General features: G+C 40.8%; 8 protein-coding genes across 8 annotated transcripts; 2 read left to right on the forward strand and 6 right to left on the reverse strand.

The window, feature by feature from the left end:
- Positions 1-1,075: 1,075 nt before the first annotated feature.
- MONOS_18387 (uncharacterized protein) lies at positions 1,076-3,685 on the reverse strand (the record flags this gene model as incomplete). Its single annotated transcript, XM_067871402.1, has 5 exons — positions 1,076-2,115; positions 2,166-2,384; positions 2,449-2,679; positions 2,745-3,346; positions 3,525-3,685. The coding sequence occupies 5 exons, from the start codon at positions 3,683-3,685 to the stop codon at positions 1,394-1,396; spliced, it is 1,935 nt and encodes a 644-aa protein (XP_067718718.1). The 3' UTR covers positions 1,076-1,393.
- A 130-nt stretch (positions 3,686-3,815) lies between these two features.
- Positions 3,816-7,831, forward strand: MONOS_18388 (uncharacterized protein; the record flags this gene model as incomplete). Its single annotated transcript, XM_067871403.1, has 3 exons — positions 3,816-6,638; positions 6,786-6,900; positions 7,104-7,831. 3 exons carry the CDS (start codon positions 3,816-3,818, stop codon positions 7,829-7,831), a joined length of 3,666 nt encoding a protein of 1,221 aa, XP_067718719.1.
- Positions 7,832-8,276: 445 nt separating this feature from the next.
- MONOS_14929c1 (uncharacterized protein) lies at positions 8,277-9,994 on the reverse strand. Its single transcript, XM_067867769.1, has one exon. The coding sequence runs from the start codon at positions 9,601-9,603 to the stop codon at positions 9,220-9,222; it is 384 nt and encodes a 127-aa protein (XP_067718720.1). The 5' UTR covers positions 9,604-9,994; the 3' UTR covers positions 8,277-9,219.
- A 253-nt stretch (positions 9,995-10,247) lies between these two features.
- On the reverse strand, positions 10,248-11,305 carry MONOS_14828 (putative Methyltransferase-like protein 10; the record flags this gene model as incomplete). The annotated part of the gene is made up of 5 exons (XM_067867662.1): positions 10,248-10,531; positions 10,625-10,697; positions 10,778-10,963; positions 11,010-11,127; positions 11,190-11,305. The coding sequence occupies 5 exons, from the start codon at positions 11,303-11,305 to the stop codon at positions 10,248-10,250; spliced, it is 777 nt and encodes a 258-aa protein (XP_067718721.1).
- A 316-nt stretch (positions 11,306-11,621) lies between these two features.
- On the forward strand, positions 11,622-12,389 carry MONOS_14829 (uncharacterized protein). Its single transcript, XM_067867663.1, has 3 exons — positions 11,622-11,741; positions 11,801-11,932; positions 12,004-12,389. Exons 1-3 carry the CDS (start codon positions 11,649-11,651, stop codon positions 12,271-12,273), a joined length of 495 nt encoding a protein of 164 aa, XP_067718722.1. The 5' UTR covers positions 11,622-11,648; the 3' UTR covers positions 12,274-12,389.
- Positions 12,390-12,707: 318 nt separating this feature from the next.
- MONOS_14830 (putative cytosolic heat shock 70 protein) lies at positions 12,708-15,317 on the reverse strand. Its single transcript, XM_067867665.1, has one exon. It carries the CDS (start codon positions 15,179-15,181, stop codon positions 13,157-13,159), a length of 2,025 nt encoding a protein of 674 aa, XP_067718723.1. The 5' UTR covers positions 15,182-15,317; the 3' UTR covers positions 12,708-13,156.
- A 655-nt stretch (positions 15,318-15,972) lies between these two features.
- Positions 15,973-21,620, reverse strand: MONOS_14831 (uncharacterized protein; the record flags this gene model as incomplete). Its single annotated transcript, XM_067867666.1, has 6 exons — positions 15,973-16,908; positions 17,053-19,374; positions 19,571-21,036; positions 21,127-21,190; positions 21,268-21,524; positions 21,577-21,620. 6 exons carry the CDS (start codon positions 21,618-21,620, stop codon positions 16,253-16,255), a joined length of 4,809 nt encoding a protein of 1,602 aa, XP_067718724.1. The 3' UTR covers positions 15,973-16,252.
- A 3,518-nt stretch (positions 21,621-25,138) lies between these two features.
- MONOS_14832 (uncharacterized protein) lies at positions 25,139-26,810 on the reverse strand (the record flags this gene model as incomplete). The annotated part of the gene is made up of 5 exons (XM_067867667.1): positions 25,139-25,257; positions 25,469-26,007; positions 26,056-26,156; positions 26,215-26,708; positions 26,777-26,810. The coding sequence occupies 5 exons, from the start codon at positions 26,808-26,810 to the stop codon at positions 25,139-25,141; spliced, it is 1,287 nt and encodes a 428-aa protein (XP_067718725.1).
- Positions 26,811-27,340: the final 530 nt, after the last annotated feature.

Genomic DNA, 27,340 nt, shown 5'->3' on the forward strand with positions numbered 1-27,340 from the left:
TCTCTTTGATTTCATTCACAAATTGATCCTTTTCGATTCTCTATTTTTTAAAAACAAAAAATAATAAACATCACAAATTTAGCAAACAAGTTTATACCGTCATTGAACTAATGTGGCTCAAAGCAAGCAGCGCCATTTCGACTTCCTTTTGTGCTTTAATGTCTTCCTCCTTATTTAAAGCAACTTTCAAAAGGCTTGAAGATCGAAATGAATTCATATGAAACATCCTCAATCAGCAAAAGATAACCTTCCCACAGATCTATCAAAAATTCGCTCTTCTCTTCCGTTTTCTGCTCTTTTTCTTCTTCAATTATTAACTTCTCAATTCTTTTTCGAAGCAGAGGTTTGAAAACCAGAGGAGATGCAATCATATAACATTTGTTAACCGATACATTTCAACAGATATGCAGCATTTCCTTTTGAAATTTTCATATTTTCGATTAAATCATTGATTTTATTGAACGTTCTATCATCTAATATGGAAAACAATTGATCTTCATCTATTTCTTCCGTTAATTCATTTATATCTTCATGTACCAATATCTGCAATGGATCACTACAATCTTTTAACAATTCAAGCATTTCTGCAAAATAAAACATGAAACAATTTGCACAACTTATCCATTAAAAAATTACGATTAAATACCGTTAAGTGAGCTCGGCCCAATACATCTATCCTTTCCACAACGCAGAGCTGAATAACAATTCGTCGCCTTGTCCGAGTTGGAAAACTTTTTGATGATGTCTGCCCCATCTAAGAAATAATTTTGATTTGATGATATCAAAAAATTTATATTGGTTTGCGAAAATTAAAATTGTGGAAAAATATTTGGAAAATTGAAAATATTCGGAAAGTTCTTAACTTAAAAACAATATATAAAACTCGTATGACCCAAATAGATTACTTAAATTTTGAATATCCAAAACTGATATTAATAATAATTAGCATCAACTTCCTAATATAATTTCATTCATTTCAAATTTGTTCAATGATGCTTTTCCCTGTTCCATAACATTGAAATGCAGACATTCAAACACTCAAACACTCAGATATACAGACATACAGACATGCAGATACGCCTCAACAGCCTTCTATTCCAACAGCGAAAAGTCCCTTAGGCTTCTGCCCCAGAAACAAAAACTCAAATTTGAAGTGTTTTTCGAATAAAAATAAATACGATTTGCGCGCAAAGAAATAAAAGAAAAAAGCAAGCAGCCAATAATCGCTGCACTTTGCAGGCACTGGCAAAAGCAAAATGCAGCCAGGCAAACAACAAAAAAATTGAAAAATAGAAAAAGAGAAAATCACATCAATAGGGGTTTTGAATCCGCCTTCATCAGTTCTTTCTTTCTTTTGGGCAAGCCGTGCAACACCCGTTCCCCAACAGCACAGCTACCCCTCGGCGTTGTGCAGCATCTCCCGCACCTCTGCCTCTTTCCGCGCCAGCTCTTCGGTCCTGTAAACCTGCAGCCCTTGCACAACAACCGAATGCGCCTCCTTGTTGTATCCCAGCTGGCTCAGCACTGTCCCAATCCGCGCACACCCCTTCGCAATGTGGTCCAGCGGCGAGTGCAGCGCCATCTGCTGCACCTGCGCCTGCGCCTGCACCGACGCCACACGCGGCAGCACAAGCACAATCCCAAACGGGAGTGCCACACGCGCAGAACACGAGCAAGCAGGACACAAGTGCCCTCCTGCTTCCTCCGCCTCCTGGCCCTGCCCTGCCTCCACCTTCTGCTCCTCCCCTGCCAAAACACCCTCCACCGACCCTGCTGAGCCCACTGACCCCAAAGCAGGCGATGATGCGGATGGGGATGATGTGGATGGGGATGATGTGGATGGGGATGATGTGGATGGAGATGCAGATAAGGAAGTGGATGAGCAGTCTGTCTCCCCAATGCCACAAAAGCCCCCAACCCCCATGCTCACTGCCTGCACTGAAATAGACAGCGCCGCACGAAGCAGCCGTCGCCGATGCCGCACAAGCTGCAGCGCTGCCGACGAAAGAGACGGCGCCTCCAGCCCATACGCCTCGCGAGCTCCATTCACCCCATTCGCCCCTCCCATCTCCCCTGCTCCACTCTCTCCTCCCTGCTCCCCGCCTTCTCCATCACCTTCACAAGCTCCTTCATCGCTCCGTGCGCCTCCACAAGCGCGTCCACACTCTTTGCCGTCACCTCAATCTCATCACACCCAATCGATATATTGCCATCACCATCACAATCTCCTTCTCCTTCTCCTTCTCCTTTTCCATCCCCCTTTTCTTCCCTTTCTCTCCTTTCTTCCTCTTCCTCTTCCTCCATCTCTTTCATCCGCTCCCCTGCCCTCTCTCCCCACCGCTCCCTTTCCCCCGCCCCATCCTCTGCTCCATCCCCTCTGCCTCCTTCCCCGCCTCGTTCGCCATCTCCACAAGCGCTGCTGCCAGATTCAGCCGATACAGCATCCACTCCTGTCTTTCACCACTGCCCTCACATAATCTCTCGCCGCCTCTCCCAGCTCCCGCTTCCTGTACTTCTTGTTCCCCCTCTCTTTCGCTGCCTCCGCCTCAAAGTGCCGCCGATCCTCCAAGCTCGCCTCCCCGTCTCCCACCCACTGCATCCCCAGCCACTCCATCATCTCTTCCTCCTCCGTCTTCGTCACCCTCGTCCCTGCCCCTGCCCCTGCCCCTGCCCCTGCCCCTTTCCTCCCCGCCAAAAACGACCCCCTCCCCGACCAGCTGTGCCCATGCGGATTCGCTCCCGACGACCCCTGCCCCCGCTCGTCCCTATCTTCCACACTTCCTCTTCATCTGCCCCACTCGCTATCGCCTCCACCTTCCGAAGCCGCTCGTCCTCCCTCACCATCATCTCCGGATAGCTCTCCAGCGACTGCACCATCCTTATCTTCCCATACAGATCCGCCTCGCACCCGTACCGCTGCATCAGCGGGTGCCGCTCCACTATCTCAATTCCCCTGTCAAATATCTTCTGCCACCCTTTCCGCTCCTCCCGCCCCCGACTCCCCATCAGAATCTCCACCTCCCTCGCCCCAGTCACACACGCCTCGTTCCCGCGCTCTATCTCCAGCCCCCGCTCAAACGCCGCCTTCGCTTCCTCCAGCCGCTTCAGCTTTATCAGCGCATTCCCCTTCCGCGAATACCCCTTCACAAACCCCGCCGCCAGCCCAATGCACTCCTCCGCATCCCGCAGCGCTGCCTCGTACTCCCCAGCGCAGTAGTGGCACAGCGACCGGTTCGAGTATATCACATGGTTTCTTCCCTCAACCTCCAAGCAGCGCGTGTAAAGCTCAATCGCCTCTGCATATTCTTTCCGCTGGTACGCCGCATTCCCCAGCGCTTTCAGCCTGCTGCCCTGCAACCCCGATGCCCCAGTCCCACAACACCCCACAAACACAACCGTTCGTGTTCATGCCCAGAAAAGCCCACACAAAATAAACAAATAAAATACATATATAGGAATAAGTAAAAAATTTTATTTTTTTTTAAACATGTTCAAAAAACATAGAATTCTGCACCGCCCCACACCTCGTCAGACATTGCTGCACAACAGTCGCCTCAACAGCAGCAAGAACAGAAAATCGTGAAAAACACATTTCCATACTATTTTTCTTCAATTTGCCACGACACACACTTTTGCGTTTTCCTTCTTCCAGCGTTTTGCCGCTGCATGCCCAGCACCGTGACATCGAATTTTGGTGAGTGTCTCGTCTTCTGCCGATTTCAATTATTTGTTTTGGTTGCTTGTATTTTTTGTTTTTGCTTGTGCCGGGACAGCAAAAGCGAAGTATTTTTGGAAGGATATTATCTGGCGTTCAGATGAGTTATGTGCAGAACGGCCGGGAAAGACGCGGCGGAAAGAGAGACCGGTTCCGCGGAAATGGAAGAAAACGATATCGGCCGCACGGCGGCGCGGAGGAGAAGAAGTTTGAGTCTGTGTACATCCCATCTGTGCGCGAGCCGCTTGTAGAGGCAGATGTTAAATCGGTATCAGAGCTGCTTGAGCCGGCGGGACAGGGTGCAGCGTTTTCCAGCGAACCGATTTTGTCGTCGATGCTGCCTCCACAGCAACAACAGCAGCAGCACAATTATAGCCTCGCCAGCAGTGCTAGCAGTGCCAGCAGCATTGGCGGAGTCACGGTCGCGACGAGCGTGCCACCGCCACATGTGCAGGCGCAGCGGCAGAATGGAGAGCATGGGCTGAGCGCCGCGATTCGAGGTGCAGGGGTGCCTCTAGGAGGCGGGCCAAGCTCGGCGAGGGAGCAGCCATTGCCTTTCAAGGCGCAGACAGCGCTGCCCGCTTCGCCATACAAGCCACCACCACAGCCACCACAGCCACCGACGCGGATAATGCAACAAGCTGTACCTGTGCCTGTGCCTGTGCAACGCCGATCAGGCGCGCCTTCGCTTCTGGATTTGCTGGATCCGCAGAAGCCACCTCCGGGGCACTGCGAAAGCTGCTCTTCCGCGGAAGGAGCGGAAACGAAAGCGGGGCGGCAGAGCGAAGGAGGCGGAGCACCGCCATCGGGGCACTCGTCGTTTCAGTATTCTTCGGGCTCGGGCGCACGGAGCACAAGCCGCATCCCCCGTTTCCAGGCGGCACAGGGCCTGGTGTCTTCTTCGCTGTCGACAGCTGGGCAGGCTTGTGGGCAGCAGGCGCAAGCGCAGGCAGGCAGCGCAGATGCCTTTGCAGACATCGACCTTGACCTGGCCCCGATGAGCGGAGCGCCGAGGGAGTTCACTGTTTCGTCGTTTGATCCGGAGGTCTTCAGGGAATTTGCAGAGATTGTGGTTGTGGAGAAAAGAGATGGGTTTGCGGAGCTGAGGAAGGAGCGCTCTGTTGCGTCTCTTTTGGAGCGCTTTTCGATTTCTCCCTCTTCTTCTTCCTCTCGCTCTTCCTCTTTTTTTCCTCTGGGATCTGTTGGGCGGAGTGTTGCTTTGTCGAGCGTGTTCCCTGCAGCTGGGAAGGAGGAGCCATTCAGCCATGCAGGGCTTGTGCGGTCGTTGTGCCCGCTGAGCCACCAGAATGCGTCGAGTGCTTCATCGGTGCTTCCGGGGCTGCGGCATGTGCTGAGTGTTTGGGATGTGTTCAGGTGGGTGGAGGAGAAAGGGGTTGAGGTGCGTGTGGTGCCGAAAAGAGCAGAAACTGTTGCCTACAAGCAGGCGGTCTCTTTGCCATCATCATCGGATTCAGGCTATTTGGAGGAGGATTCGGCTCGCAGGAGCGCTTCGGAGTCATTGTGGGGCGAGCGAGTTTCGGAACAGACCGCAGAGTCGCACTTGTTTGTGGGTGATGCTGAAAAGGGAGAGGAGGAGGAAAAAGGAGAAGAGAAAGGGGATATAGTTGGACAATGCAGCCAGGGCACAGAAGGGTTTGATGGGGAGATGCTTCCGGCAGCGCCTTCTTCGCCAACACACGCAAGCACAGAGGCGTGGAGCGATGACGAGTGTTTGGAGGAGGAAATCAGCTTTTCGGCGCTGCCTCCACCACCGCCGTCTCCGTTGCCATTACCGTTGCTGTTGCCGCCGAGAGGTCAGATGAGCACAGCGGGGGAGAACAGAAGAGAAAAGGAAGAGGAGGAGGAGGAGGAAGAGGAGGAGGAGGGCGAGGAGGGCGAGGAGGAGTATGCTTATGGGTATTTTGACGATTTGGAGAAAGAAAATGCAAAGAAGGAAGCGGGAAAGGAGTTGGGTGGGGCTGGCTTGCAAGGTGGGAGGAATGGGGCGATTTGCAGGGTCGAGGATGAAGTTGGAAGCGACGCGTCGAGTGTTTTCCAGCAATCACTCCTGCTGCGCATCCCCAAGACGCTTCTCATGCAACATTTTCCATCAGCTTCAACACCAACAATTTCCTCCCCTTTCCCTTCCTCTTCTACTTCCCCTTCCCCCTCACATTCCTCTTCCTCTTCCTCTTCCTCTTCTTTGGGGGTGTTTTCGTGGGATTATTTCAGCGACTGGCAGATTGTTCCGTTTTCTGTGTGTGACTTTGTGCCGAACAGCATTTACACGATGCTGGCAGCGATAGTGCTGTTTGTGCGAGTGAGGATTGTGGAGTGGCTGAAAGAGGATGACAGACAGGTGAAGGCTGAAGAAGAGAAAAGAGAAAGGGAAAGAGAAAATGGAAGGAAAGCGAAAGGGGAGGAAGATTTGGAGAGGGGAGAGGAGGAAATGGAGGGGATGCACTTTGGGCTGGGGATGGGTAGGGCAGATGGGGCAGATGGGGCAGAGCAGAGGGGGAAGGCGGGTTCAGGGTTGGAGGAGGAGGAGCAGCAGCAGCAGGGCGGGGCAGCGGCTCCGTTCTCCTCGCTTCTTCTTTCTGTGTTCCCGACTTACCGGCCACTGCGCACGCTCCCGTTTGTGCCGCCGCTTGTGCCGTGCGACTACTTTGCGCTGTCACCTGTTGTGCCGCCTGTGCCGTTTGGGTCTGTGTGTGCATCAGCTGTGCACTGCCCTCCAAGATGCACACCTCCTCCACTGGATGGTCATCCTCCGCTGGATGGCCATCAGGTGGAGAGCTTGGCTGTCCGAGGGTGGAGGCGGGGAGTGCATCTGGCTGCCGCCGCTGTTTGTGCCGACGCTGCCGTTTGCACTGCCGCCGATGGAGAGGCAGACGCGGAAGATTCTGCACCAGATTGCGCGGCTGTTTGGGTTTACGTCGAATTCGAAAGGGAAAGGTGTGCTGTGGCATGGTGAGGTTATTATCATCATCATCATTATCATTTATTTATTTCTCTTTCATATTTTATCTGCTTGTGTGCAGCGGATGGGATGCGGCACATTGAGGTGAAGAACATCTCCGCCGCGTGTGCGTCTGCAGAAAACGGGCGTCTGTCGTCGCTTCCGTCGCTGAGGTCTGTTGTGAAGGAGATGCAGCAGTACAACCAGCATGGGGTGTCGTTTTATGGTGTGCCTTGTAACTGATGATAATGGTGGAAGTGGAGAAATTGAGGGGAGGAAATTTGTGAGAGGAAGAAATTTGTGAGGGGAAGAAATTTGTGAGGGGAAGAAATTTGTGAGAGGAAGAGTGGCTGGTGTTGAGTTGCAGAAGATATTCATTTCTCCATTTTATTTTCATTTTATTTTTTTCTCTCTCTCATTTTTGTGCAGAGCTGTTTGGGACGACAGCGTTCTTCCCGTCCTGGTTCACGGAGGCGCAGCGGGAGGAACATCTGTTTGCGCGGCGGGTGTTTGGGCTTCTGCATCCGGTGGTGCGGCTGCCGACGGGAGTGCTGTGCGACGTGGGGTGGGCGAAGAAGGTGGTGATGCGGTGTGTGGAGTGGGTGGAGCAGCAGGTGAAGAAGGAGGAGGAGAAAAAGAAGGAAAGGGCGTCGAACTCTTCTGTGCCCCCACACGCTCCGTGGCGTCTGCCGCGGCGGCTGCTGATCCCTGGGACGCAGGTGCCGATCAGCGCGCTGCCGGTGGGGGTGAGCCTGACGCTGCGGCTGTTTGATGCGGTGGAAGGGAGCATGAACCGCGGGGAGGTGGCTGTGGAGGAGGCGAAGAAGCGGCGGGGGCGGGGGAGGCGGTGGCAGGCAGGCGGGGTGGAGGTGGGGCAGTTCGGGGGAGCGGTGGAGAGCGAGGGGAAAGGCGATGGAGAAGACAAAGGGGAGGGGAAAGGCGAAGGAGGGGTGGTGCATCCGATGTACGAGAGGGTGGCCGCGGAGGTGGGTGGCGGTTTGGAAGGAGGAGGAGGAGGAGGGAGGGAGAACATCGGGTGGCGGCTGCTGGTGAAGAGCGGGTGGAAGGGGACGGGGCTGGGGGCGCGGGAAGACGGGATGCTGGATGCGCTGGAGGTGCAGGTGCGGCGGAGCAAGAGCGGGCTGGGGAAGCAGTGAAGGGGGGCAGGGCGCAGGTGGAGCGCGTTGCCAGACTGGTTTTCCATTCAATTTTGCTATTTTTGTCATTTGTTTTGCTGTTGGGGAAGAGAGGATGGAGCGAAAGATGTGTTTATCCCAGTTCTCAAAAAAATAAAAAATAAAAATCTACTGTTGTACTTCTAATGGCTTTCTTTCATGTATTTGTTGGCCACGCAGCGTGACGAGAGAAATATAAAATTGAATTTGAATTTGGAAAAAGATAAAAAGAAGCGGCCTACCGGAATTGAACCGGTGACCTAGTGATCTGCAGTCACTTGCTCTACCGCTGAGCTAAAGCCGCATGACATCCAAATACTCTCCTGCCCCTTCTCACCCCTCGTTAAATAGCGCCTTTTTTTTGATAGATTTGAAAAATAAAAAATTAAAAAAAAAATATGTTTTTTGATCCTCATTGGAATAATAATTATTTTTCTTTTTCTTTTGTTTTCTTCGCTGAACCAATTTCTGAGCATTTCCGCCATGCGCTGAGCGTTTCTGAAAGGGAAGCAGACTTTGCAGCGAAATGCTGATAATTGGCCGAAATGGAAATTCCTGCATGACTTCATGGGCTGTCTGCTTTCGAATGTTGTGAATGAGCAGCTTATTTTTTTTTTTCAAGCCGTAGCATCCATTCTCGTTGTTCTCGTTCCTGCACATGCACCGCAGACGCTATCTCGACAATCTGCGATGACGTTGCATTTCACTCGCTTTTGCGTTTCCATCGGCGCCCATCTGCGCCAAGTGGATTGCAAATCGTTATTCTCCTTTTTCTCTCCATTTCCTCCTCCCCCCAGAATTTTAAGCGATGTGGTTGCACCCAAAAGAATCTGCTTTATATTTTATTTTTAAGGAAGGTTTCGCTTCTGCCCATGTTTGTGCGCAGCTATCCTGCTTATAAACAATTCTTTTTTTTTTTGGAGTTGCACAAGAAGTCCCATTCGAATATTCGTGTCTGGCCCTCAGACAACGTTTGCCAACAATTTAACGGGACTGAGCCGATTGGCATCGTTGACTCTTGAAAGCCCTTGAAGGAAGTGCTGTCTGTTTACTCGAGCAGGGAACCATCGTCTCCTTTCGTATCACTCCACATCTATGGGCGCGATGGCACAGGAAGGGCGTGGCACAGCTGCAGATGCCAGTGGAACGTGGTGGTAATTGTTGCAGCAGTTGACGATGCTTCAAAAAAGGAAAAGGCAAATGGGGATACAAAGAGAAGACTTCACGAATGAAAAGAGAATGAAAACAAAGAAAAAGTCAGGTTCAGAAAACACAAAGAAGAAATGGACTTGAGGAACAAGATTTTCGTTTTTATCAGTTGCAGCTGCACAGCAATCGCGAATCGAGTGTTTTGTTTGCTCTTCATCAGTTCAGCACAGGACGCACACAGACATCCTTCTGAACATGTGGGTTTTTCTGGAAAAGGCAAGAGCTTTCACAGCACCAGGCGGAACTTGGCAGCACCAGACAGCATGCAGTTCTGTGCTGCTCGATGGGATGATTTGTCCATCAAATCCTGCATTTGTTTCGTGTTTGTGGCTCTTTGCATTCATCATTATCATCATCTTCTTCTCCTTCTTCTTCTGCTTCTGTCTGGTCTGATGCATTTCACGCGCAACAATGTTATTTTTTCCCCTTGTCTTCTGAGCAGTCGCACCTCCAGCTGCATTCTGTTTGTGTGCTGCAACACTCTCCGAGCCAGCCAAAAGCAAGTGTTCAGACATCGCCCAAACACATCCTCTTTTCTGCCTCATTCACAGATGGTGTTTTGCTGAGACCTGTTTTTTTCCCTCTCTGCCCATCTGCAAAGACGGAAAGATTCTTCTCTGAGTGTGTTTTCATCTGCATTTGCTTTGGCGTGTCTTCTCCTCTTCTGGTTCACACTGGCAATCATTCTCTCCTTCTGAGTATTTTGTTGATTCTGTTTCTCAATCTGTTGGCATTGAAGAAAAGATTCCTTTCTTCGCTTCAAAGAAAGATCGAAATTGCATCATTGAAGAGGATAAAATCATATTTCCACCCTTCTTTTTTTTCAATTCGTCTTCTGTTGAATCTTGAACCTGCTTTTCTTTATTTTTCTTTTATTTTTCTTTTCCTTTCTTTTCTTTTTATTCTATTTTGAGTCAATAAATGAATCTTTGCAAAGAATAAAGCAAATATTTGATTTATGCGCTTTTCCAATGTTGAGATATTAATGGGCAATCAGGAAAATTGAAGGAATCAAAGAACTCCTATCGCTGATAAAGATGGTGAAATAAGAAGAAAAAATAGTTGCTGTGAGTTGAGAATTTTGTAAAGTCAATTTAAAAATTTATTGAGTTGTTAAATATTTTCACATTTGAATATTTTTAATATTTTACAAAAATTGTGTTTGTGTTAAAAGGATTAACCAATCTCTTCACAATTTCTTGAATATAACGGTCGAAACAACACTTCCTATTTTGCCGCCAAATTCAAATGTTTTGTGTGGAATATGATTGAATACAGCAAATCCAGTTGTCTCCGTCATTTTTTTGTCTTCTTTGGAATCTTTTTTCGCTTCAGTTGTTGCCTCTTTTTGATGTTCACATTTCTCCTCGTTTTTATCTTCTGATCGAACAAAATAACGAATAAGTTCTTCTTCTGTCCAATTGCACGACGTAATTATAAATAATCCGCCTTGCTTTACACATTTACATAGTGCTTTACACGAATTTCAAAATATGAAAGGAAGAAGGGAAAATAAAATAAAATAAAAAATCCTTAAACAAATTACAATGAATAAGTTGTTCAAACAATAGTAGTAAGCATTTCTGTCAATTCCAGGGCGCAGTTGGATTGCATCAAACGTTCCTTTATCATGCACAACCTTTGAATGTTAAAAAAAATGCATTTGTTTGAGTTATTGTTAAAATTAAATGAAATTTTCAATATAAAATTGGTTCAAACATCGAATGGTTCCACTTTTAACAGATTCAGAATGTCATCTTTCAGAAAATCAGCAGCAACAACAATAATGTTAACATCAGATGAAATTTTTCCTTCATTCTTTTTATCAGAAATTTGCGACTCACAAAGCTGGATAGAATGAGGAGAATAATCCGAGCCGTACAAATTTAAATATCCTTCTTCTGCCTAAAAGAAATATTAACAAATGCAATTGAAGATGGATTTTTCATGCCATTGAAATCAAAAATGCGGCATTTCCTGTGCCAACATCATAAATTGTCTTTGATTTTTCTAGATCCAAAACGTCTTCGATGAATTGTATTATTTTCCACTGTGTATCTTCGCCAAACCTAAAAAAAATTCAAAATATAGGAATAATCGGACTTTCAAAAGACAAAAAAGGAAAGCTAACCAAATTTCTCCAACATCTCCATGATCTTTGTAATTAATAATCTCTTGTTCATATATCTCGTTCCAATGCTCAATTTTCCCTAAATTTGATGAAAATTCATCTTCTTCAATGCTCATTTGCTTGTTTCCAAAAATATTGAATTAAATCATTTTGATATTGATCAAAATGTTTAAGTTATTTTTGTAAAAAAAAATGCACACATCCTTCCTTTTTGAAAAAAATTAAGAAAACAAAATTTCAAAATAAATTAAAGGCAAGATCTAGATCGTTTTTATTAAAATAGATGAATATCAAAGCTATAGTGACTATTTGAATTTTTGATATCTTATTATAATTTTACGATATTGATTAAAATCTGAGGGAGCTTCATTTCGTGGATTCTGTGCGATTGTTATTTGACATGATTTTTTATGAAATTGTCATCTACAGTTTGGAGCTTTTACGTTTTGTTTTGTAATAATGAATTCGTTATTATTCATTATTGCATTGCTGCATTTCATTGCTGGGTCATATCCATCTGATGATTCATTGAGAGGAAAATTTGATTCAAATGTATTTTTAGGTCAATTTTATCTTTATTTGATCGTTTATTTTGCTTTAAAAAATAAAAGAATGATTTCCGAAAATCTGGATATTCTTCTCCATATTCTCGTTCTGGGAGCAGAAATAACCAAAAAGGTTTTGGTAATTATGATAAGTCAAGCTATCGTGATATTTTTGATGATCCGTATGGCAGGACTGCAGTTTGTCGATTTTTATCTAAAGTTGTAATATGAATTGCTTTGTTTTATTGGGTTTATGGTTGTTATAACAGTCATCATACAGCTATCAAGAAGGTCCGTCAAGAAATTCCTATCGATCAACATCATCTCGTCCATCATCGTCCAACAGCCATCCAGGAATTATCAGCACCGTAAGTGATAAATACAAAACAAATCCAAATTCTGCGGCTTATGAAGGAGGAGGTGGTGGAAGACGCAGTCACACTTCTTATAATGATTATTATACAAAAGGAGCTGGAACCGGAAGGAGAGGAGACACATCTAACGAATACAGAGTTGGACCTCCTGAATTGTATAGATGATATGAATGACACTTCAGTTTTTCCTTTTATAACTTTTTATATTTTTTTCATTTGCCCATCATCTCTTTTGAAAGATGAATTGGCTGATTTTAAACACAAACTTTTTCAAAAAAAAATCATCATAATTTTGTAAATAAATTACAACAGTTCAAACACAGAATCAAAACAAATAAATCATAAATTGACATGTTAGCTTTTGAGAATTTATTCAGAAGAGGGAAATGTGAGTCTTTTCTGCTTTATTAGCATTTAAATGAATTAATTTATCATTTTTTGGTTTCATTTAAGAATATTATTTAAGGTAAAAGAATACAATTATTTTGCTCCTTTTTGCGAAATATCGTTTCTTTTTAAATGAAATATGCAGAACACTTTTTGAATGAGATTCAATTGAGGCTTTTTATTTTTCTTTCATTCTCTTTTACTTCAAAATAAAAAATGAAAATGTTTTCGAAAAATATAAACTGAAAAGATTTTGCAATTTGAAAGCGAACAACATTGTGAGAAAAGTTGTAGTTATAGCGATGCATCACAAGTTTATGAGTGAATGAAGTTGAAAACAGTTTTGAATTTCCTCTTCAAATGAAATTCTAGGAAATTATGATTCAATTCATTCATAGGCAAATCTTTGAAAAACGTCACATTTCGGGGGAAAAAATGAGTATTACTATTTGAATTTTATTTCATATCAAAAACTGGGGATAATCTTCAAAATAAAGCCAAATGTCATTTGTTAAGCGTGCTTCGTGGCAAATGATCAAAAATATCAACTCAAAAATATATTTATGCATCTTTTTTGCAAAAATACAAAAAGAATAAAAATACAAAAAAGATGTTTGTAAACAGACATGAATCGATCTTTAATCTTTGCCCAATTCTTAATTTAATCAACTTCTTCAATTTTCGGTCCTGAAGAAGAAGAAGAAGAAGGTGGAGGAGCATTCTGCGATGAAGAGAATCCAGAACGGCCCAATCCTGCACCAGCACCGCCCATCTGTGCCTGGTTGAAAAACGGATTGCTGCTTTGATCCTTTGGAGCACCAGCTTGCTGTCCTTGTGGCTGCTGCTGCTGATATGCCTTCATCATGATGGGGTTGGCAAAGTCCTCCAGCTCCTTCTGCTTCCTCTCGTACTCCTCCTTCGTGATGGCTGTGTTCGAGTGGATCGATTCCAGCCACTCAATCGCATCCTTCAGCTTGCCTTCCAGCGCATTCTTGTCAGATTCAGGAATTGCCATCTTCCCTTCGCTCAGAGTGTTACGCAGCGAGAACACATACGATTCCAGCTTGTTCTTCGCATCCACATTCTCCTTCACTCGCTCGTCTTCCGCTTTGAACCGCTCTGCCTCAGCAACCATCCTGTCAACTTCTGACTGGCTCAGCCTGCCTTTATCATTGGTGATGGTGATCTTCTGGTTCCTTCCCGTCGCTTTGTCCTCCGCTGCCACTTGCAAAATGCCATTTGCGTCGATATCGAACGTCACCTCAATCTTCGGCACACCTCTTGGTGCTGGTGCTATGCCGTCCAGATGGAAGGTGCCGAGGAGGTTGTTCTGCTGCGTCATCGCCCGCTCGCCTTCAAACACTTTGATCTCCACACCCGTCTGGTTGTCGCTGAACGTCGTAAACATCTCCGTCTTGTGGCACGGAATCGTCGTGTTCCTTTTGATCAGCACTGTCATCATGCCCCCAGCCGTCTCAAGCCCCAGTGAAAGTGGGGTCACATCCAACAACAGCAGGTCTTCCCCTTTCTGCCCAATCGTTCCCTTCAGCACTGCTGCCTGTACCGCTGCTCCATATGCAACCGCCTCGTCGGGGTTGATGGACTTGCACAGTTCTTTTCCTCCAAATCTGTCACGAATCAATTGCTGAATACGAGGGACACGAGTTGAACCTCCGACCAAAACGATTTCATTGATTTGTGATTTGTCCAATTTTGAGTCCAGCATCGCACGATCCAATGGGTCCAAGCACTTTCGGAATTCTGACTCGCACAGCTGCTCAAACTTTGCACGGGTGATGACAGAGTTGAAGTCCAACCCTTCAAACAGAGAATCAATTTCAATGGTTGCTTGGGTGGATGTTGACAGAGCCCTCTTTGCCCGCTCGCAAGCTGTTCTCAGGCGCCCAACAGAACGTGAGTTGCCCATCATGTCTTTCTTGTACTTTCGCTTGAATTCATCTGCCATGTAGTGAGTCAAGATGTTGTCGAGATCTTCACCACCACAATGAATATCTCCTGCTGTAGCTTTAACTTCAAAGACACCAGAATCCAAGCACAAAATAGAGACATCAAGAGTTCCTCCTCCGTAATCGAAAATGAGAACGTTCATTTCCGACTCTTTCTTTTTATCCAAACCATAGGCAATTGCAGATGCTGTTGGCTCATTGATGATTCTGAGGACGTTCAGCCCTGCAATTGTTCCAGCATCCTTTGTGGCCTGGCGTTGGCTATCGTTGAAGTATGCTGGGCAAGTCACAACAGCTTCTGTGACTTTGTGTCCAAGATAAACTTCGGAGATGTCTTTCATTTTCGACAGGACCATTGAGCTGATTTCCTCTGGTGAAAATTCTTTTGTTTCACCTTTGTATTTGACTTGATACATTGGCTTTCCCGAACGATCAACAACTTTGAATGGCCAATGCTTCATATCATTTTGAATTTCATTATCACTAAAACGGCGTCCAATCATTCTTTTGCTGTCAAAGAGCGAATTTTCTGGATTCATATTTCCTTGATTCTTTGCAGCATCGCCGATCAATCGTTCGGTTGGAGTGAAAGCAACCCAGGACGGAGTCGTTCTATTTCCTTGATCATTAGGGATGATTTCTACTGTTTCATTCTTCCATACACCAACGCACGAATATGTTGTTCCAAGATCAATTCCAACAGCGTTCGGAGAAGACATAATCGAATTCAACAACAAAATACTGTTGATAAATTCCAAAAATATGAGCAATTCGCAACATTTACTTATAATTTTATTTTCTTTCTCCTGCAAAAGACATTCGTAAAATAAAAAAATTTTACCGATAAAAAAATGTTATGGATATTTTCCCATTTTTAAAAAATTCAAGGGAAAAATAAGTTATTTTTTCTATCTTCAATATTTGAATTTTCAGAATAAAAATATTTTTCTAAGAAATTAAGTTCCAAAGACATCAAAAAATAAATCAAATATCACCAGAAGCATAATTATGCGACTGATTTCTCCAATCTCTGTACTTAAGAGTATATTTTCCATAGATCTCACAACTATAAAGATTTGAAAGGTGTCATTGCAAATTTGTTGTGTTGGATCATGGTGGTTGAAAGAAAGATAGATGAGATGAAAAAGAAAACGGAGAAAAAGAAAAAAATAGAAAGCACAGAATGGAATGGAAGGAATAAAGAGTGGATTATTGTGAGATAGATTTTGATGATAAATGAGTATTTTTGGTTTTTAAAATTGAGGAGAGATTTAAAATGCAAGAATGACAGCCATCTTAAGAAGTTTTCATTGACAGCAAGTGAGAATGATAAAAAATCTTTGAAAAGATGAAGGAAGATGGCTTTGGAGATTGGGCAGTATTTAATCAAAACTCCACCCCTTTCTTTTTGAGCTGGGTGCTGCCAGACACAAACTCTTTGCTAAAAAATAAATTAGAAATTTTTAGATAGAAAAGAAATGATGACACATGTTTGTTTGGATTAATTCTAATTGCTCCTATGAATCTCATTTTTTTGTATTATTTAACAATTATTGCGAATCAAATAATAATAACTGCAATAAATTACAATAATAATCAACATAAACCATGAAATGATAATGTTGAAAAGAAAGGAAAAGAAAGGAAAAGAAAGTGTTATTGAACTCCATCTTGAAAAACACACAGGAATAAACATATTTTAACAAATCATTTTGGCAGGCAGCACATCTGCAAGCAACGTGCTTGTGAAGAGAAAAAACAAACAAATTCCTTTAGCATGACTGATCCCTTCACCCTTCAGCCTTTTTGAAACGCATGAAAGCATAAACAAGGTATTTGAATGATTCTATCCAACCATCTGAATAACACTTCGCACAGATGACATCCTCCATCCCCTGTTCTTCCATCACCTCCAAAAAATACCTCAAAAGCCGATGCTTATCTGCATATTTAATAGCATTGACCAAAGAATTGTACACTGCCAAGCGATAATAAGATGTGCCAAGAGAAAGCATGCAATTCATGTGCAATGTTACAGCACTCAAACTCAACAGTACAGGTGACGGAGACCATTTATGCATAGCTTCAGCAACAAAAATTGTTGGTGCTGCAAGTATTTTTGAGCCCAACTCCATCAACTTTTTGGACACCTCAAGAGGAATCGAATGAAAAGATCCATAAACTGCAATGTCCAAGCAAACAATCCCAAGCACTTCACGAAAATGTGGCTTTATTGCTTTCATGCTTTTCTTCACATCTCTTTCCCAAATTTCAAGCAGTTGAATGAAATCGATGTTTAACTTTCCTGACCAGTGTCTCGCTATATCCCTCAAAAACAACCCGATACTGCTCAGGGTATATGGATGAAGCTTTTGCTTGCAACATGTTTCAATCAATTTGAAAGCTCTTCTGTCAGCAAAGAGCTTTCCAACTGCGAAACGATGACCTAAAAAACGTTTCATAATGCACACAAATTACAGAGCGTGAAATTTAAAGAATCCGAATATTTAAATATGAACAGGCAAAAATAAAAGAATAACGATTCATTTATAAACAGAATAAAATCAATAAAAAAAGGTCTCATTCACACCTTTTTCAAACATGTCTGCCATTCCTAGAAACATTGCACAGATCGATTCCTCGTTCTCTTTGAAGTATGTGTTTTCTCTGTCGTTTTTGTTCTTTCTGTTCGAATCTCCCGCCAACACGTTCAAACATAAATGCAGCATCAATTCACTTAGAGTTCTTTCTGACACTTTTAAATCAAACATCGCAAAACAAACTGCCAACATCCCATTTCGCATCTTTGCTATGTTGAGCGTGCAAGAATATTCCCTATAAAGAGTGGAATGATTCTTCAACAGAGAGAATTGCTGCCTTGCCAATGACAGGCGAATAAATAAAGTTTCAGCCAACTCTTTCGCTTTCTCACTATATTGAGGCATTTCTCTCTCAAACAGCATCTCAAACGGATAGCTTATGTATTTGAATACATCCTCTCGAACAGCACAATAATAGATTGCGTTGAAGCCAGAAGGAAATGAAGGGATCAAGTTGCACAGCAAGTGCAGAGTTAGCTCCACTCGCTCGGTTTTGGTCACGTCTTCTTTCAACCAGCGGCAGATCGCAACACTCATTTTTGATTTTGTGTAGAAGTCAAACTGTTCCTGAGAAGAGTGAGCCAACTGCTCGACCGTCTGAATATACACATCATATTTGACCCTTCGTAGTTCCTCCAGAGCTGCTGTGACATTCGATATGCAGCGTGCTGCCAACGATGGGCATGCCAAACAGATTGGCGCAAAAGTCTGCAAGCAGCTTTTGAGTTCAGAATAGTCATTTGAATTCAAATTGAGAGCGAAGGACTTTGTTGTTGATGAGCACAAACAAGAAAGAACATCGACAGTACAAGAACATCCATCAAGCGAAAGGATTGAATGATGTGAATGAATTTCGAAAGAAGAAGAAGACGATAACGACAAAGACGATGACAAAGACGATGATAATGATCGAATTTTAACTTCATCGCCATTTGCATCTCCTCCATCGGAAACTGTTTGAATCTCATTCTGTGTATTCGTCCCATCTCTCATGTCTCCTCTTTCAGGCAATTCCTCTCTTTCCTCAAAGCCATCATCATCATCAAAAGGATTGACATTTGCAAAATTATTACCATCATCCTCATCAAACAGCCCCTTCGCAGAAATAACCATATCAAATCTATCTCTGGTTGCAACTTCGTTCTTGTTTTCCTCAGGCTGATCAAGGACTGCTTCTTTTGTTGGCCTCTCAAAATGCATATCCATCTTGTTCTGCACAGACTCAGGAACAGAAATGGCTCTCAAAACAAACTCGCGGACATGCTTGCGCATCGAACGGTTGAGCAACTGCGCTCTTTCGCCCAGAACAGAAAGAAGGCCAACAGCAAGCACATCCAAAAATGGAAGACGCTCAAAGAACAGTGTTTCCTCTTTGATTTCTGCAACACATTTGAAAAACGCTTTTGCCAATTTTTCGCTGTTGCTCTCAAGTTCCTTCTTGGCTGATGGTTTATCTCTGTTCAAGACAAGCAGCTTACTCAAGACGCACAACGAAGCATAGCAGCACTCCGCATCTCCTCTTTTCATTCTTTCAATCGCAATTTCTTCTTCTTCTTCAATCTCTTCCTCCACTTTCAAGTTCATGAGCTGTTCTGTATTCTCAACATTGCGTATATAAACCACACACAATTCTGCTGCTTTTGATGCCACACTTTCGAACTCTTCTTTAAAGCACACTTTGCTCTCAAACACAGATTCTGTTTTTCCTTTTTCATCCTCTCTTCCTTTATCTCCTTTCATTCCTTCTCCTTCTCCTCCTTCTTCTTCATTGGATGCTTCACTTTTCCGCCCAGATTCTTCGCTTCTCCTCATTTTCTTCAGCATTTCCATCACACTTCCACAGGCAAAGCTCTTTGCAATCTGCGGTGACACTGCAAATATTACAGAAAGCACACTCAGCGCGTCAGACACAGCAGCACGAGAGGAAGTTCGATTGTTGCACACTGAATAATAAAGAAGCTCTGCAAGTGACTGCTTGATGAGAGGCCGCAGAAAGTTTGGCAATTTGAGGGAAGAAGGCTGTGGTGAGTGAAGAAGAAGAAGTGTTGGGACATTACAAGAATTTGACGATGAAGATGATGAAGAGGAAGAAGAGGAAGAAGCAGATGATGGAAACGAAGACAAAGAAGAACGAAATGAATTCGTTTTCAGTCTTTCAGAAATCAAATTCTGTCTGACAGACTTCAGAGAGCCCGAAAGAAGATGAAGAAGCATGTTTTGGCTGAGCGGGTGGGAAGACAAGAAAACAGACTGAAAAGAAGACAGTGCTTCTTTGCTCGTCAAAGCAGACAGAAGAACAGAACTTTGGAAATCTGAAAGAGTCGTTAATTAAGAAAAGAGAGATTGAACATGGCATTCGAACGAAAAATGGAAGAAAATGATATTGAAAGCAAGAGAAGCCAAACAACAGAAAAAATAAAGAAAGAAAAAAAGAAAAAGAAAAGGACCAACAAAAATTCCCCGCATCAAAAGAAAGAAAGGGGAAATAATTGTGACTTGCTCACAAACTGTTCTTTCGGACTATTTCGTTCAAAGCTACAAATAGTCTCTCCAAAACTTCCACATTAGCCCCATTTTTCGTGTCTGCAATCCACATGAACAGCAAAACAGCATTCAAAACATCGAAATAGCTTTTCAAATGGCAAATCGAGCAGCTGATGCACAAGGCATAAAACTCAGCTAAATTGAATGGAGGAACAAAGAAAGAAGAAGATGAGGTTGATGGTGATGATGAGGAAGAAGGAAAAGGAGGAGAAGATGGTGAAAAAGAAGCAGAACAGCAAGCATTCAACTCATATGCGCACATTCCTTGTTCAGAAGCTTCAGATGCTTCCTGTTTCCTGTTCAGCAGCTCTCGCTTCAAAGCACATGAAATTTGGGAAAAACCTCCGTTTGCAGCAAATAAAACCCATCTCCTTCTCATTTCTCTCCGTCTGCTCTGCTTTTCTTCTTTTTCTTCTTTCTCTCCTATTTCTCTTTTTTCTTCATAAGCCATGGATCCAATTTTGAGTGCTTCATCTCCTTCTCCTTTTTGCCTTTCCTCTCCTCTTTTTGCCTTTCCTTTCTCTTTCTTGTTGCCTTTGCTGCTTTTTTGCCTACTTTTCACTTTCCTTTTTTCTCTTTCTCTTCCTTTTTCACAGTTTGACAATGATCCATTCCGCTTTTGATCAATTTCCTCATTTCCTTCCATTCCTTCTTTTTTCCTCCCCAATTCATTCGTCTTCTCCATCCGCTCTTTCATCTGATCTTCCTCTTCTTCTTTCGGCTTCAGCAACTTATTCAGCATCTCACAGCAAAACACTCTGAATCCCTCATCTTCCAACAGCAAGCCTCGTAAAAGTGGCTGAAGATGATGTGCAGATAAACTTGCTACTTCCCCTTTTCCCTGCTTTTCTTCCCCAAACATAAATGCTTCCATGTCTGCTTCTTTTCCATCACCATCCTCCACTTCTTCTTTCTCTTCTTTCTCTTCTTTCTCTTCCATCATTCTTCTTTCTTCTCTTCCTCCTCCTTTCTCTCCAGTCCCCATGTCTTCCACAGCCAGTTCCATTTCCTGCACCAGATTTCCATACACCAAATTAAACACTCTTTTCCAAATCTCCCACTCTTCGCACTTATCTGCTTCATTGTTCTCTTCTTCTTTCCCTTCTTCTTTCCCTTCTTCTTTCCCTTCTCGTTTCTGTTTCTGATCCATATGCCGCTGTAGCATTTCTCCCTGTGTCTGCAAAATGAGCATCGGAACATGCTCTTCACACAACATTTCTCGATACACTTTCTCTTGCCTCGCTGCAATTGCCTCTGCCATCAGACCCATTGCCACTCCCGCCTCACTCCCGCAGCAGAGGGGAACAAGCGAATGCATCAGCACCAGCGCTTCACGTGCAAAGCTGATGCTCATCACAGATTCATTGCTTTGTGCCAATTTCAAGAGGAAGTTAAACCCATTCGAGATCACACTTTTCTGGCGTGAAAATCTTTCTCCGCGTGGTGTTGTGTTCGAGAATATATAGAAAAGGCAACGAACCAATAAAAACGCGAGAAACAAACAATCATATGAAACACACCGAAGTAGTTGCATTTCCAAATCGATAAATCCAGAAATTTCAACATCTGGCGATAAGCTATCGTCTACACACCCATTCCAAAAACAAACGAAAAATATATCATTGCAAAAATCAAATCTCGGAGGAAATAAAAATACATACACAACGCAACAATGGTCTGAGAAATATTTACAGATGACTCTTCTGCTCTTGCCTTCAATATGGCTCGAACAACTCTCAAAAAGACTTTGCTCCCCAGCCCATTCGAGTTCTTTGCTGAGAGGCATCGAAGAAGCTCTGAGCATAAAACTATAACCTCTTTTTCGTTCGACCATTTGACACATATTTTTCTCATAACGTTTGCGGCACACACAACCTCTTCTTCCGTGAAATCAAAATGCTCTCCTCCAACCTTCTCTCTGTTGCATGTCCAAAAACCAATTTCATTCAAAACAAAAACACTTTCCATACGCTATTCTTTCAAAATGCTCCGCAATTTCATTTCTATCATTCATTTTCTTTTTCACAAAAAGTCAACAAATACAAAAGATATAAAGCCTTGTTCACATGCTTCAAGATCCGACATCAACGAAATCAATGATTCTGAATTCATTTGCACAATCAATTTTCAAATTAAGCAGTATAAAATAAAGGTTAATTCATAAAGTTTGTTATATCTGTTTTGATCAATTTAGGAGTATCGTTTGAAACCAATTCAGATATTCTTGCAAAATACACATGAGCATACGATGATTGTTCATTCGAATGTAATATTTATGATTTCTGCACAATTTTTAGTTTTTGAAAAAAATTTTTGAAATATTGTTGTTTTTTTAACAAATGAAAAGAAAAAGAAAAAATCAATTAATAAAACACTTTTTGAGAGTAACAAACGGTAAGAGGGTACATAGCGACCGGTATAAAAATTGTCTATAAGAAGTACTATTGACATTTGAAAACCTAATTCACTGATGAAATAATTCACATAAAGGAGAAATATTCGTTAAAAAACTGAATATTTTTTGTGGTTAAAAAGCAATTTTTATCAAAAATTAATGATCAAACCCCTAAGATAAAAAAGAGAGAAACTTTCTTTTAGGTTTTTTTCGGAAATAAAGATTTATCCATTGTCAATGTGTTTATTAGGGTTATATTTAACGAAAACTTTTGTTTATTTAACTGATAAGGGTTTTTTATTTAAAGTGAGGAAGCTTTCAAAATAAAAATTCCTGTTGGATTTAAAAAAAATAGGTTTTCTCAGCTTTGAATCACTGTAATTCGAAAATCACCTGAGAAATATCATAATTGGTTTCATTAGTAATAGTCTATATATATAAAAACATGTAAATCTAATTTTTTTACCGGTCGTTATCTGCCCACTTACCTAACCTTTTCATTATAAATCTTTCATTCTCATGTTTGAAAAAAAAGGAAAATTTTAATTAAAAAAAGAGAAAAATATTTGAATGTGAAGAATGAAACAAATTTTATCAAATAATTTTCTTGATTTTCAAATTTTATCATTTGCATACATGAGAAAGTCGATTTGGAACAGAATATTTGCATGTATGGAAAAATCAATAATGTTTCAAACTTATCTGCAATCGAATAATTATAAATATGACATTCTCTTATAAAAACAAATATTGAATTATTCGAAAATTGAAAAAAATCTTTTTAAGTGCAATATAGAGCAATATTCATCAAAAAATATATATCATCTTATTTATAACGAATGTTTGAAGAAAAAGTTAGTTATTTGTTTGTTTTTTATTTTATTAATTACGCAAACTGCATCATTTTTTCGAAAATATTTGGTTGCTTTGACTTGAAATTGATATAACCGAATATGCTTCATTTTGAACGGACATTTTCTTCATTATAATTCTTGAAACTTTGTTTTGGTTGGAGGTTTTGAACAAAATTTTTTCAAAATGGGTGATTATTTCAGTGAACATATTTTCAAAAACAAAAATTTTCGTTTGGGAATTCACTTTGAATATCAACAAAAGAACGCTGAAGAGTGAAAAGGCCTATAAAAAACAACAACATCTTTATATGAGCAAAAAGATTTGCTCATCAAACAATGTGATAAATACATAAATTGGAGAGAAAAACTCTTCCCAGTTTCAAACAACCTTTAGAAAATGAACACTACGAAAAAATTAATGATTTCAAAAATAATCGCCCACGTTTGTGTTAAAAAAACAATTATTTTGCAATTTTTCTTTTGAATGAAAAATCATTTCCAAAAAATCAACAATCTATGAAATATCATTACACCTAAATAATATGTGATTTCCAAAATAAACATTTATATATTAACATATAAAAATTTGATTGACAATGTTCTTAATGATAAAAGACCAGTGAACACTCGATGTTGAGGTTTCTATTTCCGTTGTCTTCTACAAAAACAAGCAAAAAAAAATATCCCAAGCTGAAAATTTCAAAGTTGAAAATGTTTTATTCAAACAAGCTTGCTGTGTCGCATCAACAAGTTCTGAGACCCTGGTATGATATGCTCAAAGGATTTCATCTTACCGATTATTATAACAGTGTTCTCATCTTCAATGTGACGAGTCATCGCTCAGGATACCAAACAACTCCAATCGGAATTTTGTTTATCCAACAAATGTCAAGCATGCTTTCACAAAATCTGCAGCGCAGATAACATGATCCATATTGATTGCGTCGATTGCTTCTGATGGTCAATAACTGAAGGTAGTGATACTGTGGATAAGTCTCAGATTTCCTGATGACTTGAATCATCTTTAGTTTTCCAAAACTTGGGATATGTCCTAACAAAAGCGGATGGATGGAATCTTTGACATTCAGAAATTTTATGCTACAATTCTTCTCCCTTCGATCAAAGAAAGAAGACAACGCATGTCACTCAAAGAATTTCACTGCTTGCTTTTGATTGATTCCCACGTTTCTCGTTCAAATCCAACGATCTGGCGAGAGTTATAAAAAGAAAATGGATATTGTGACATTCGTCTTTCACAGCACACACATCTGCCAGCCACTGGACCGAGGTGTATTTGCCGTTCTGAAGTCAGAAATGTGTTCGCAATACGAAGCACCTTCTTCGTCGTCTTCAGCAGCGAAAAAAAACAGCTTTTGCAGAAGCACTACAGCAATCAATTGATTCAGCGCTTAAACATTCAGTCAACAAAAGAGCTTTGAAATGCAGCAGCGTGCTGAAAGACTCATCTGGGAAAGATCTGATAAATCTTCCTCAATCATCGACTTATCCTCTTCCTTCACATAAAAATCGATTTGACTTCTACGGTAAAGAAATATCTGAAGAAAAGTTGCTAAATGAGTGGGATGATTATTTGAAAAAGAAAAGCGTAATGGAAAATGAAAAAGAAAACATTTCTGATGAAGAAATTGATGAAACAATAAATTTCACAAAAAAGCTTAAAAGAAAGTTCAAAATTCTTCAAGATGAAAACGATTTTGAGATAGAATCATCTGATGAAATTGAGCTAGAAAAGGGAAAATGAAAAGTCAAACTCAAATGAGATTCGAGTTTTGTATTTTTTTATATAATTTTTTAGATTTTTTCATTTCGTTAAATTTCGGGACTAACAAAAAAAAGAGCTCTGATAAAAATATGACCTTATTCAAAAAGGAAAGAAATTCATTTTAATAAATAAAATTGATGTTTTTCATTTTTTTTCACCATTTAAATAATAACAACTTTAAATAGAAAAAAGACAATTAACATTTTTCATATGAAAAATGTGATTTATGAAAAAGTTTAATAAATTTGATAATTCAGAAAAGAGAATATTTTTCTTTAACTATGACATATAAGTGATCTTTTTTGAGTTTGTCTTTAATCTGTTTGCAATAAATGTGATATTTTAATGATAAAAAGCTATTCCGAAATCGAATGATCGTAACTTTTCTATAAAGTCTTATTATTGGTGTATTTTACAATAAAAAACTCATGATCTTTTCTCCATTTTATTTTCACTGATCTTGAAGCAAATACATAATTTTGAAGCATCAGTGACTCAAGTTACTTCACCAAAGTCAATTCGAGTCGATAATATTTAAGAGTTAAATTAAGAAAAAGAATAATTAAACAAACACAAGGTTGAGCGATGAATAAATTCTTCACTTCAAACACAAGCTCTCCTTTTAAAAAATAATGATTTTTTATGTCAAACGAAATAATATTCAGAAAAAGAAAATTGGTTTAACTTTATAAAGCAAAAAGTGAACAAATGTTCGCTAAAAAAATTTGTGAAATGAATAAAAAAACAACTTATTTAGTGATAAACAAAACAATCTTTGAGTTTTTCAAAGAAACTTTTCATATTATATATACCATTGTATAAGAAATAACTAAATCCAATTTCGCAATCTTCAAATCCTTTTTCTTCCATCTTTTCAAATATCTTTCTTTTCAATTCTTTTCTTTCCTCTTCTTCCTTTTCATCATCCTCCTTTTCTTTCAATCTTCTTGAAATATTCAAAAAGAAATTCAAGCAATTCCAAATAATTGCATCATCCAAAGTTGATTGATTCATTTCCTCCAAAACCACATCAATTGCTCCCCCTTTCAGCAAGTCTTCAACTCTCACATTTCTATTTTTTGCTGCGCTTCTCAAGGAACAAATGCACCAATAGCAAATTTCTCTTTTATTTTCTCTTGCTGCTCGAGATACCTGAACAATGCTGCTGAAAAGACTAACATATTCTTCATTCCACAAATTACAATAGAGAAAATAAATCTCTAGTATTTCAATCCATCTCATTAAAATAAGCTCTTTTTTCGATTCTTCTTTGCTTATTTCTTCGACTTCTTTCTTCTTCCAATCCACGCACTTCGATAGCTCCTCCAATTCTTTTGCTGCCTCTTTCAAAAAATGCAGTTCGTTCAAACTTACAACTTTAAAACAATGAATGTTAATCGATCGAAAAACCAAAAACTTCCAAATAGACTGATAGGCAAGACAAGTCAGATTTCGATGTTCCTTATGATATGTGATGATTTCTTTTATCTCATTCAAATACAGATCTTGCCTCAAATCCTGGTAATAGATAAGAAAAATAATAACAATATCAAAAAGGAAATAACAATGCTCATACATAAAATTGGTCAACACAACTCAAAGCTAATAAAGCCATTTCCCCTTCTTTTTGAATTTCTTCATTTTCCTCTTTATTCAAGGCGCCTTTCAGAAGGCAAGGCACACATACTGGTATCAATTCTGATGAGGTGTCGTAACTTAGTGCAAGAAAGCATTCGCAAAGCCCAATAAGCAGCTTCTCGTTCTTTCCTTCTTTCTTCTTATTTTCTTCAATTATCATCTTTTCAAATTTTGTGCCCAACAAAGAACTGTCAAAACTTTCGATGCAAAGCCCTTGTAATGAATTGCAGAATCCAATAAACTTCGATAGCACAATCGTATTTTCCAACGATAGTTTGTTTGCTTCAAGCATTTTACCAATTTTGTCGAACAATTCTCTTGAGAAAATAGATTTAAATTCCTTTTTATCCATCTTGTCCATTAGTCCATAAAGTTCCTCTATTTTTTGTTTTTGCACTTCTTCCTTGCAATTTCCCAGCTCAGAAAACAATTCTTCAATTAAAAAAAAGAAAGAAAGAAATTCAACCATCACAAATTCAAACACAACAATTCTGACAAACCAGTAAATTTTTCAATAATGGAAAATTTCTGCATTTTTTCGAATATGGCACAGCCAGAAAGCAGCTTAATTATTCATATTTATTCGAAAAACGAACACAAAAAGTTAAAAGTAATTGAGTGAATATTAACCCCCAAAGCATAGGCATTTCGAATGTGCACACCACAGTTTTTTCTATTTGTATATTTGCCAAGCGACTGAAGAGCAAATCAAAGCTTTATCAATTATCCTTTTTTGTAATGGTTGATTGGATCAGATTAATTGTTTTTATCAAGACTTTTCAATAATGCAACGAGAGGTCGATGATGAAATTTTTCTTTGGAACAGTATTTTTATTTTCTCCGTGATGTGATGGTTCACAAGAAATCCATTGAAACAGCTGAGTTTCGAATGAAACATTTCATATTTGAAAACACAGGTGGTCTGCTCATAAAAATATTTTTTGAAAAAATAATTGTTCTAGTTTGCTTTTTTTTTCATATCCTTCTGCTTATTGTGAACATGCTTCATTTTGCTGAATTTTCAGAATCATTGGATCTTGTAATCAGAAATAATGCCAATTTTT

Source organism: Monocercomonoides exilis (assembly GCF_001643675.1).
Source record: "Monocercomonoides exilis strain PA203 chromosome Unknown scaffold74-111510, whole genome shotgun sequence".
NCBI classification, from domain to species: domain Eukaryota; phylum Preaxostyla; order Oxymonadida; family Polymastigidae; genus Monocercomonoides; species Monocercomonoides exilis.

Coding starts and splice junctions, on each gene's coding strand:
- MONOS_14929c1 (XM_067867769.1), bottom strand. CDS start 9,603: ATGAGGCAGAAAAGAGGATGTGTTTGGGCGATGTCTGAACACTTGCTT.
- MONOS_14829 (XM_067867663.1), top strand. CDS start 11,649: ATGAATTCGTTATTATTCATTATTGCATTGCTGCATTTCATTGCTGGG. Junction 11,742..11,800: donor GAGGAAAATTTGATTCAAAT/GTATTTTTAGGT, acceptor AAAAAATAAAAG/AATGATTTCCGAAAATCTGG. Junction 11,933..12,003: donor ATCCGTATGGCAGGACTGCA/GTTTGTCGATTT, acceptor TTGTTATAACAG/TCATCATACAGCTATCAAGA.
- MONOS_14830 (XM_067867665.1), bottom strand. CDS start 15,181: ATGTCTTCTCCGAACGCTGTTGGAATTGATCTTGGAACAACATATTCG.